General features: G+C 25.5%; 1 protein-coding gene across 1 annotated transcript; it reads left to right on the top strand.

Annotated features, from left to right (window-relative positions):
- Positions 1-236: 236 nt before the first annotated feature.
- On the top strand, positions 237-2,146 carry HO133_004919 (uncharacterized protein; the record flags this gene model as incomplete). The annotated part of the gene is made up of 2 exons (XM_037295831.1): positions 237-1,850; positions 1,922-2,146. The coding sequence occupies 2 exons, from the start codon at positions 237-239 to the stop codon at positions 2,144-2,146; spliced, it is 1,839 nt and encodes a 612-aa protein (XP_037148529.1).
- Positions 2,147-13,366: the final 11,220 nt, after the last annotated feature.

Below are 13,366 nucleotides of genomic sequence, written 5' to 3' on the forward strand. Positions count from 1 at the left end.
TGCCTGCATGCCTAGGCTTCACATACTGTCAGATACCGTTCTCCGGAAGGTTCTCTCTGCTTCTGGTGTGGACATACCGATTGACGACTAAGCAAACCTCTGACCTCATCTGGTGATCTTTTTCACAATATCTCACATCTCTCACATCTTGCAATCCTTCCAAAATCACCACTGCATCTCCACCAAGGAATCCAGTCTACTACTACAGCATCTGCAATAGCTTCTGCTCCTCCACCATGAAGGGAAAGGAGGAGTTGAAGGTCATACTTGAGGCACAGCTTCCCAAATCTTACCAGTCCACCAAAGCTTCGGTGGAGGACGAGCAGCAGGGTATGCAACCTCATCAAATGAGTTGTAAACAGATTGCAAAAGGTCAGAACGCTAACAATGGGTCTACAGAATCATCGAAGACAGGAGCTCAGCCAGGTACGCAACCTCTCTCCCTCCAGAACCCACCCCCACCACCCTCACCAGCTCGACCCACTCACCACACCCACCCCGCAGCCCCACCCCGCGGCTCCTGCGCCTCCCCCGAATACGCCGCCCTCTTCGTCGCCTGGCCCTTCCGCGCCCCTTCCCGGGGCCAGACCCCGATGCCGGCCTCCGTCACGAGCCTCATCGACAAGCTACCCACGACCGGCGAGAGGATCGCGGCGAAGCGGCTCTGGAACCGTTCCCTGCCGGTGGCGGCGAATGTGGGCATCGTGGAGTACAATCGGGTCGATGGGGGGAAGTTTAGGGAGAAGGTTGCGGAAAGGGTTGGGGAGGGGTGGTGCAGGAAGGTGGAGGAGTTGGCTAGGGGGTTGAATGAGGCTGCTGGGATCATTAGGGGGGAGGAGAAGAGTGGTGGGGTTGAAGAAGGGAAGGTTCTCCAAGAGGGTTCAATGAAAGGGGTAGGGTCCGAGATGAAGACTTCCGAATTGCCCAAGGGAGAGGGCAAAGAGCCTGAAATGATCAATCCCGATGGTACTGGGGGGAAATCCCAAGAGTCTGAGACAAACACCCTCGATCATCTCGCAGAATCGGCAAAGCTCGTCGTCAGGACAGAAGAAGGATGGAAGACGAAAGATGCCAAATCCAGCCTGAGAGAAAGCCAAGAACCGCAGCCAAAGCCCGACGATGAGACCACAGAAGCAGCAATGAGCCTCCTAACCCTATCCTCAACCCCCGCCTTCAGCGCAACCGCCGATGCCTCCGCCCTCGCCGCCTCCAACCCCCTCTCCGCCCTCTGGTACCTCATCTCTCGCTTCTTCTCCTCCGGCCCCTCCGCCGCCTCCTACTTCTTCGTCGCCCTCGAAGCCGCCATCCGGCACGACAGCGCCACCGTGCACGCGCTGCACATCCCCGCGCCCCCGGCCTTCTGGACCGACGCCGCCGACTGGCGCGTGCCGAAAGTGGGCATGACGCTGCTCCTCACGCTCGCCGCGTCCGACAAGGCCATGTTCGACGCCTTCGCCCGCTTCAGCAAGAGCCTGGGCCGCCCCGCGCCGAGCGTCGAATCGATGCGGACGGGGAGAAACTCCGCGTCGTTGAGGAAGGCCGTCCTGCGCGCGAAAGCGGACGCCGCGGACAAGCGGCGCACGACGGTCCTCGGGGTGGATCTGCGCGACGTGCGCTACGGTGCGCTGTGCGAGCGGCACGGGAAGGGCGTCGCGGAGCACTTCGCGACGTTTGCGCGGATGTTCGTGCTGGGGGTGTGTCCCGCGGGGGCGAAGCTGTGGCTGGTCGGGGGCCCGTGGGGCGAGACGGCGACGGTTTGGGAGTCGAATGTGAAGGTGGGGGCCGGGGTGGGGACGTGGGAGGAGATGGACGAGTTTGTGCGGGCGTTCGAGGGGTTTGCGGTGTCGAATGTTTGAGGCCCCCCTCCCTCCCTTGCTTTCCTTTATCCCTCAGGTCATAAGGCGCTGACAGGGTGCCTTAGGGGCAATGGAACAGCAAGCGTTTCAAATGGTTCCATCGGTGCTTCGCGGTCGATCTGAAGCAGTTTGATTTGCAGATTGATGAAGCCGAGAAGAAGAAGAGGGGCAAGGAGGAGATGGAGGTGAAGGGGGTGAAGAGGCTGTTGAATGAGATTGAGGCTTGGGTGGAGATATACAGAATCGAGGATGTGAAGATGGCGGATGTGGGGAAGTTCACGTGGTTGTAAAGGGGACGGAGGAGACGGGTACGGTGACTGCGAGTTGGATGTGGTTCTAGTGGTAAAGCAACATCGACTTGTGGTCTTCCACCATTCATGCAAAAAAGCGATTGAACTTCATAGATGGATAGATAATTGCATGCGATATGTCCCTTTTAAAGAAAGGCTTTGTGGCTCGCCTTTCCTCGGTAGAGAACTCAAACATTCTGTGTGCACTGAAACCGAAAGTCATATGCTGCGCCAGCAATGTCTTTGCTCATGTGGAGTACATTGTTGTCGAATGCCCAGGTTCAAAGGCCTCCGGACTCTCGGGGTTGGGCTTGGCTAAGCCTATCTGAGGTTTTGATGAGGGCTAGCATGTCTGTACCCTAATCTGCTAGAGAACAGGGCTCTCACGTACATTTCACGTTACATTACAGAGGTCTGCACCGAAAGTCCTACACCCGCACTAGTGCAGCCCTAACCCTACTTTTGGAAAGCGGCCCTATCCGATAACCGCCGAGCCGAGGCAACATTTTAGCTTCAAAAATCGCGTCTTTCAAGAACGCGACTTTTTTATATTCTTTCTTATTATTTTATTAAATACGAGTAAAGGTCTATGAATTAAATTCATAATTATTTTTTTTAATTAGGGCTATCGAGTAAATTTTGATAAGCGATCTTTAATAAGCGATATCTGAATTTCTTATCTATAAATATCTATGAGACTAAATTTAATAATTCTTTTTTTATCTAAAAGCCCACATTATATTCTATAATTTAAATAAAAAATCTTAAGATTTTAATAGAAAATAAAAAAGTTATTCTAAAATTAAATAATATATATCTATTTTTTAATTAGAACTGTCGAGCGAACTTTAATAAGCGATATTTGAATTCCTTACGCTTTAATAATTATAAGATTAAATTTTGAAATTTTTTTATTATTAAAAAGCGTAAGTTTCGGGCTATAATTTAAAAAAAAATCTTAAAATTTTAATAGAAAATAGTAAAGTTATTAAAGGATTAAAAGTAGAGAAAGAGATTTTTAATAGTTGCGGCCGCTAATTTATTTATCCGCGATAACTTAGCTAATCTAATTAAAGAGCGTAGATCTAACGAATTAATAATTAACTATATATACAAATTTAAGATTTTATAGCTTAGTTCTATCTTATTCTATTATATATACTAATAGCTTAATATAATTAAAATTACTACTTTATCTTAGTTTAATAAGAACGAATTATATAAGACTTAGAAATATTAAAAAAAAGAGACTATAATCGAGATAAGAAAGAAAAAACTTAAATAATATAATATTCTTTTCTAATATATATTTATACTATCTAAGTGTTAATTATTATAAATTAAATATTATATACTTATTAATTACTTTCTAAATAACTTTATAATTCTCTTATATCTAATATTTAATTTTATATAAACTACTACTATCTAGAATATACTTTATAAAAATATAAATTTATATACTTCTTAATAGAGTTCTTTAGATTCTTACTAAGAACTCACCTATATTTCGAAGCTGAAAATCTTCGTCGCTATTATAATCTATATAGAAATCTATTACTTTTCTACTATTTATAATTATTAGAGAATTAATAATATTACTTTAATATCTTCGATTCTTACTAGCGAAATAATATAAGATTACTACGTACTTCTTCGAAGAATAATTTATTATTTAAATTCTAACGAAGAGAATTCTTTTACTATTAAAAAGAATAGATATTAAAAGTTTATATAATATAAAAAGATACTTTTATTTACTAATGAGATATAAAGTAATTAAAAGAAATTACGTATTTTAAATAGTTATTATATAATTAATAAATATATAATTAAGAAGATAGAGTATACTTATTATTCTACTATAGCTTTAAATAATTTAATTAAAGAGAAATATAAGATTTTTATAATTAATAATAAGAGCTATCTTTATAATTATATATAGTATTTATTTAAATAAGATCTCGAGAATAGATTTAAAGTTAAAGATCTCGAAGATATAAGCGCTATAGTCTTTAAATTAATTATTAATATACTATTTCTTAACTTTATTCTCTTTATAAATAATTATTTTATTAAATTAAAGTTAATTAGTAAGTTAAAGATTATAAGAATAGCTATATATAGAACTATAAAGTTAAATTAAATAAATCTTTTAAAATTACTTATAAAGATAAAATAGCGATTTATTAAGAATATCTTATATGATATTCTTACTATAGTAATTTAAAACGATATTCTTATAATAGTCTAATAGAATAATAATCTTATTTTAATTCTTATTACTATCTACGATATTAGAGAGATTAATAATACTATTACTAAAAAGAGAAAGTATTCTAATAGAATAAGTATTAATAATCGTATTATCTTATCTATTTTTAAAGAGAATAAGAATAACGTCTAATAAAAGAATTTCGATATTTTAAAGATCTTTTTCTATTATAATAGATATATAGAGGAGATTAATCGATTTAATATATTAATAATTATATATTCTTCTTATAGAGCTTATAATCGAATATAAATATTCTAATTTCATTAGAAATTAAATAAAAGTCTTTTAAATACTTTTAAACTCTATAAATCTATAGAAATGTTTTATTAGAAGTATTAGACGTTTTTTAAATAGATAATAGTAGAATTATTTAAGAAAGATAGATAAGATAGACGATCTCGATAATCTTTTACTTTACTTTCTACTTTATTAAAACTAGTATAAGATAATTATAAATAGTAAGATTTAAAGATCGTTCGATAGTATTTTATATATTATTTAAATCGTTAGAAGAAAGGATTTTAAAGATTTAATAAAGAAATAAGTAGTAATAATAAGAAAGTATAAAAGACTAGAGGGGGATACGCTATTTATAAAATCTCTTTATATAAAAAAGAGACTTATATAGAATAATTTTACTATAGAAAGAATTAAATAGAGTCTATATAATAGATTATAATCTTTTAATATAAATTATATAGTAGTTTTATAGTAATAGTATAAATAATAATACTAGAATTCTTAAATATTATCTTTCGACGATTATCGAATAAAGAGAAAGTTTAGAAATATCTTCTTATAGCGTATAAATAAGACTTTAGATACTTCTTTTAACTTAATAGAGATATTAAGTCTCGAAACCTAGCTAGAGCTAGATGCGATTTCGAAGAACTCTAGATATATTATCTAGATAGCCCTTTAGATAAGATATTATTCGAAGTCTAAGCGTAAGAGTCTTAGCGAGTATAGAACTTTCGATATAGATCTCTATACTTAGTTTTATAAGGAAACGCGAAATACTAGAAAATACGAAATTTTTAAAATTAATAAATTCGGTTTAACACTTAAATATCTACTTCTTATTAAAATTATATAATAATATCGTATAATAAAGATGAAAAATTCTAGTTCTTTCTTGCTATTAAGATTTCTATATCGAAGAATTAATTTATCGTTTTTTAGATCTTATCGATCTATTACTTAATACTTCGTAAAAATTATATCTCTTTTTCTTCTAACTCTTCTTCTACTATCTCTTCTTCTACTATCTTATCTCTTTTATCTTATTTATTTTATCTATTTTATTTATTACTTTTATCTCTACTATTATTTTTATCTCTTTTATCTTACTATTATTATTATAATAAAGCCTTTAAAAAAGCTTATAGAGAAGTCTACGAAAAAGCTTATAAAGAAGTCTATAGAAGAGTCTACGAGGGAGTCTTTAATATAGCGAAAAATAGTAATCTTAATAAATCTAGCGTAGAAGATATAGTAGCCTTTTTTTAATTAAACTTCTATCTCTCTTTATATCTTTAAAAATAGCTAGTTCGATATAATAATATTTTTAAAATTCTTATTTAAATAACTTTATAGCGAAGTTATTCTTTTATTATTAAATAATATTAAAATTTATAATTTATACTTTATCTTAATATACTTATCTATACTTAATCTTATTCTTTTTTTATTTATTTATCTTAATAAGATTATTATTAATAATCTTAAATAAGATATTAATAGCGAGAGCTAAGCTAGTTACTTTATTAAGCTTTTCTAATATTATAAAAATTTTAATTTTTAACTTTTATTTATTAAAGTAGCTAATTAACTTACTTTATATTTACTAGTATATAAAGTATAAAAATTAAATTATTATTAAGTATAATATTTATAAATATATTCGATAATAAACTTAATAATAATTTTAATATTTTAAGATTAAATCTATTAAGAATAAGTTAAGATTAAATTAAAAATAGACTACTCTTTTATTATAGCGTTCTTTCTTATTATTTAAATTATTTAAATAGAGTTTACTTTATCTATTAAGTAGCTATCTTTATACTTTATATTTTACTCTAAATATTTATAATATATAATTATTAAAGATAAGAAAAATTCGATATTAAGTAATTAAAGAATATATATAATATAAATAAATAGATATAAGAGAATAATATTATTATTAATATAAAACTCTATAACTTTAATATTAATATATAATATATATTCGTTATATATAAAAAGGCGATATCGTTTTCTAATTATCTATCGAATTTATAGTTTAAAGCTTTTATAAAAAATAAGTTAGACGCTTTTTTAAGAAGTACTTCTCTTATTAAATTTATATAAGAAAATAATTTACTTAATAAATTAATTTAAGCTTAATATATTATTTATCTAGCTAATTTTATTTATTTTAATTTATATAGTTATATTCTCTATAATATTATATTAAATCTTTATATAACGCTTATTTTTAAAGATAATAATCGATATAAGAAGCCTTTTATTAGCGAATATATATTCGATAAGAGTTACTTATTCTCTACTTTTATTCTAAATTTTATATATTTATATATTATATTTAAAGATAATAACTTTTATTCTATTAATAGAATTAAGAGTAATTTCTTTCTTATTTATATTATATATATCTTTCTTCTAAATATTATATTTCTAGATTATTAATTTTATAAGTTAAAATTATTATAATAGTTTTATTAAATTATAAATTATAGATTATTCTTTATTTAATAATTAATTATATCGATTTTATAGCTTTAAATAACGTTTTAGAAAGCTAATTACTTGATTTATATCTAGCTCTTTATAATTTTTCTTTACTATTAATATTCTTTTAATTATATATTAAATAGAAGTAACTCTTAAAAATTAATCTTACTCTATTATTTATAGAATTTATAAATTTAAAGCTTACTTCTCTATAGAACTTAATCGCTATTTATTCTTATATACTTCTTAATAAGAATAAGTCTTTTTATTAATATATCGATTAAGAATAAAATTAGTAAGATTATAATATAATATAATTAATAAGATAGTAGACTTCTTTTTATAAGGCTCTTCGCTAAATTTATAAATTATAAAAGCTTAATTATACTTATTAATTATGAGATTTAGATATATCTCTTTAAGTAATTTCTTTAAAGTCTTTAAAGAAGTTATAATAAAAAGAAATACGATTTACTCGTTATATAGAACTATGAATTAATAAGTTCTTTTCTTAATCTTCTAAATTATCTACTTAATAGATCGATTAATATAGAGAGACTTATATCTATATTATTATTATTATTAATACTAGCCGAAAAGATATGGGATTTTTTGAACTTAGAATTTTTTAACTTTTATCTCTTTTCTTTGAAAATTTATATCTTTATAATCTATCTATAGAATCTTATAATTCTTACAGCCCTATAACGAGGCTAGTTTATTCTATACGAGACGATTTTAAAATACGATAATTTATATATAAAATACCCAGTGAAATTAAAAATATCTTATATCTTTTAAAATGATATCTCGAAAATTGCCTAAATCCCATATCAAATATCATATCTTTTCGACTATTATCTATATATCTATTTTAGATTAAGAAAACTTATAGAAAGACTTATAAAAAAGCTTATAGAAAGGCTTATAGAAAGGCTTATAGAAAGGCTTATAGAAAGATTTATAGAAGGCTTATATATATCTATTTTAGATAATAGTCGAAAAGATATAATATAATATAAGATATTAATCTACTATATTATACTCTAATATAATATAAATTATTAAGATTTATATAATTCTATATCTAATATAATATAAAATCTTAATAAGATATTTTACGATATAGTATATCTATAATATTATATTATAAAATAATATATATATAGAATATTTCGATTAAAATTTTTATATTTAGAAGTAATTATTTTAATTATTATTCTAGTTAATAATTACGCTAAATTAATAAAATATAAAATTAAATATAATTATATTTTATTATTTTATATATATAAAAGAAAGCGAGCTATATCTATTAATAATAAGAAAAACTTATCTTTCTTTAATATTAATTACGCGAAATCTACTAACACTTCGTAATTAAAGTTATTAATAATAATTTTATATATCTATTATATATTTTTAATATCGCTATCTAATATAAAATTATACGTATTATAATTATAGTCTTTTTATTAAATCGTTAATTTAGAAAAGTTAATATATTTCTTAATATTCTCTTAAAAGTATCGTAGCTTAATATAATAAGCTATATTTCTTTAAGCCGCCTTCTCGCGATATATAAAAAAAGATTAGATATAAAAAGTATATAAAAGTATATTTGATAATTCTAGAACGAATTAACGATACTTATAATAATAATTAGAATTAAGAATTAGATATACTCGAATAAGAGATAACTTTATATTACTCGTATAATAGTAATAATAATAACTAAGATTAAAATATTAATTTAGATAGCGTAACTTTTATAATAAGCTTTTTATTACTATATATTAAATTAATTATATATAAATAAAGATTTATAATTTCATCTTCTAGATATAATCGCGTTTAATATTTTAAGATTTTTATAATAGCTCGATACTTATTAGCTAACGCGTTAATATTATTATATCTAAACTATAATAGCGCTTATTATTAAATTCTATATTATACTCTTAAATAGTTTAAAAAATAAGATTTACTTAATTATTAGCGTATATAATAAGATTATTCTTAATACTTATATTTTATTTAATTTCAATATTATTTATTTTCTTTTAATTCGAGCTTTTATCTTTATTTATATATATAATAATTCGCGTAATAAGCGAAACTCTAGATTTCTTCGTAATTACGCTCGCGTATTTTTTTTATATAATATTATTAAAATATAAGTCTATTAAAACGATAAATAGAACTAGAAATTACTTATCGCTTATTTATTATATTTTATCTAATTTACTTAAAAGCTTATTTCTATTATAATAACGATATATTAATATATTTAATTTTATACTTTTTAATAATTATAGCGTAATTAATAATTAAGATATTAGCTTTCTTTACTTTTTTAATTAATTTCTTCTTAAATATAAATATATTTATTCGCTATCGCGATCTCTTAATATTTTTATTTTAATTAAACTTATTTTTCGCTTTTTATTTTAATTAAGAGTTTAATTATTATCTAATTAATCTATATCGAGACTTTTTAATATCGCTATTATTATTAATATTTAATATTTATTATAATAAATTATTAGACTTAGTCTCTTCTATTTTAATTATTATAAAAAGATAAATTAGTAAATATATATAAAAGAATTAAAGGGCTTATACGAATATCTATAAATACTAAGCTATTCTTAATTTTAATTAAAGCTCGTTTTATTAAAAAGTGCGTTAATTCTAATAAATATTAATATTAGAAATAAAGAGAATATATATCGCGTGCTATTTTAAATATATTATTATAAAATTTAATTTAAAGAATAATTATTTCTATAAAGATAGTAAGACTTAAAAATAAGAAAGTAAGAATAAAATATACGAAAATTTTAATAAGTTATAGTAATTTAGTATTAGCTAAATTAGATAAAGATAATTATTTACTAACTCGCTCTCTTAAATCTTTTATCTTTTAATCTATATAAATTATAATAATAATTATAATTATTATAAAAGTAGCTAAGATTATATTAGATAATAGCGCTTAATAAATATAATTCGCTTAAACTTAAATCTTTAAAATTAAAAAGAAAGCGTTTTATTAATATTTAATTTAAGCTAAATAATATAAAGTAATCTAAAAATTTAATATACGCGATAGATATCTAAGCTTTTCTTCTTCTCTTTTTTCTTTTAAAAACTTTCTTTTTATATTAACTCTTCTTATTATTAAACTATCTTCTTTATATATTAAACTTCTATTTAAGTAATCTAATATTATTATAATAATATTAAAAGTATAATATAGTCGTTAAGTCGTATATTTATTTTTTATCTTTTAATAACTTTAAGCTAATATATAGATAGACTACGCGAAGAGCTTAACTTATATATATTTAATCTATTATTAATAGCTCTTCGAAAAAATTAATACTATTCTAGAGTACTAGATATAGCGTTAAAATAAAGAGTTTACTAGATATTACCGTCGCTTTAATTATTACTACCGCCGCTTTAATAGATATCACCTTTATTTTAATAGATATCGCTTTTACTTTAATAATATTAAAGCGTTAATAAAAATTAAATAGTATATTTTTTTAATTATTATTATATTTATTATATATAACTAACGCGAGCTATAGCTTAGATTTTACGCGAGATTTATCGCTATTAAAAATTAACTAATTTTATAATTTTAAAACTTCTCTTTTAATATCTAATTCGTTAAATTATACTTAATTAAAATTTATTAAAGCGCTATTATATTTAAAGATTCGCTTTTAAAGTATTATATAAGATAATAGAAGTCTTTCTAATTCGTTAATTTAAGAGTAAATCTTTTATTATTATACTTTATAATTAATTCTAATAATTTCTATTTAAATAAATATTTATCTTTATATAATATATAAAAAGCGAGTTATATTATAAAAAAAGAATTTAAATCTTATAATTATCTTAGTTAAGCTCTTTAAATTAAAGATAAAAATATATTTATCTTTATATAATTTAGCTACTAAACTAGTTAATTATTATAAAATTAATTATAAAATATAATTATATATTATTAATTACTCTAATAATTATAAAAAGTATAAAAGAAATAAAATTATATAATTAAATACTTATAAACTTTTCTCTTTTAAGTATTTATTTTAATTTAGAGTTTAATTACTATCTAATTAAAAAAAGAGTAAAATATAAAAAGTATATAAAAGTATATTTAATAATTCTAGAATAGATTAATAATATCTATAATAATAATTAGAATTAAGAATTAGATATATTTAAATAAAAGATAACTTCGCGTTACTCGTATAATAATAAAAGTAATAATTAAGATTAAAATATTAATCTATATAGCGTAGCTTTTATAATAGATTTTTTATTATTATATATTAGATTAATTATATATTAATAAAGATTTATAATTTTATCTTCTAGATATAATTATATTTAATATTTTAAAATTTTTATAATAGCTCGATATTTATTAATTAGCGTATTAATATTATTATATCTAAACTATAATAAAGCTTATTATTAAGTTTTATATCGCGCTTTTAAATAACTTAAAAGATAAAGTTTATTTAATTATTAAGGTATATAATAGATTTATTTTTAATACTTATATCTTATTTAGCTTCGATATTATTTATACTCTTATAATCTAAGCTCTTATCTTTATTTATATATATAATAATTCGCGTAAAGAATAAAACTCTAAACTTTCTCTAAATTACGCTTATATACTTTTTTTATATAATACTATTAAAATATAAATCTACTTATTAGAATAATAATTAGACTTTAAAATTATTTATTATTTATTTATTATATTTTATCTAATTTACTTAAAAGCTTATTTCTATTTTTCTATTAAGTCTATTAATTAGATTAAAATTTATATATTATTTTTATATAAATATCTAATCGCGTATTAAATAATATTTTATTATTTAAGACTTCATCTGCAAATCTAAAAAGTGAATTTTCATACGATTTCCGCCGGGTCCGTATCATAAGCACGATTTAACACGATTTAGCCTATTAAGCAAACTTTATCTATATTTAATTCTTTCCGCTAATTCTATTAGTTTAGCAACTTTAAAAATTTTTTAGTAACTTTAAAAATTTTACGTAATATACTCTAATATACTCTAAGTACTATTCTATATATATATAATATCAATATATATCATTATTAACATACGTATTATTATACGCTATATTAGAGTATTATTCACGTAATTAATTTTATTAAATTATCTAATTTCATAGTTAAATTTAAGTTAACGTTAATACTTATCGTCGTAGAACCTTATTATCGCAACGTCGATTATTAGAACTTTTCTTTTTTTATATATATTACTACTAAACTAGTAGAATTAATAGAAAAGATTAAGATAGTTACTAAATCGGCGGAATTTAGATAGATTCTAATTAGATTTACTAATTCGGCGGATTTTGTAATTTCCACGATAAATACGCGATTAGCAATTTCAAATTTTGCAGAAACTTTTCAGATTTGCAGATGTTTTAAATATAATCTAGCTAAGAAAAGAATTTATTATATAAAAAATTATAAATTATAATATATATTTTTATAGCGATAGAGAATTCTAATTATCTTTCTAATTATTATTATTTAAAAATAATTATAATAGCGAAAAATATTTATATTCTTATCTTTAGTCTAGAATTAGAATTATATAATTAACTTATTAAGATTTTAGATTTAAATAATCTATACTTTTATAGAGATATTTAGATCGCTTAAATATATTAGCGATATTTTTATATATTAATTTAATACTAATAAGCTTAAAAGTCTCTTATATCTCTTTACTCGTCTTATTAAATATAAATTTATATTTTATTATATTATAATTCTTAAATTACTATCTAGTCGATTCTAATAGCGATATCTATTCTTTTTTATTCTTAAGCGTCTATACTATATAATTTCTAAGAATTATATATTTTATTATTAAGAATAATCTTTAACGAGGTCTCGATAAGTACGTATTCTATTAATATATATAATAAAGATATAGAATATAATATAGTCTACTAGTAGATATATACGTAGTATTAAGTTATTAATATCTTAATAAGAAATTCGTAATAATACTTACTAAGAAGAAGAAAAAGTAGTATTCTCGCTATACTTATTAAAGATAATAAAGATATACTATATATAATAGCTCTATTTCTTTAACTCTTTCTCCGCTATAATAGAATTA

This window comes from Letharia lupina (genome assembly GCF_014066315.1).
Source record: "Letharia lupina isolate WasteWater1 chromosome Unknown contig_20, whole genome shotgun sequence".
Classification (NCBI taxonomy): domain Eukaryota; kingdom Fungi; phylum Ascomycota; class Lecanoromycetes; order Lecanorales; family Parmeliaceae; genus Letharia; species Letharia lupina.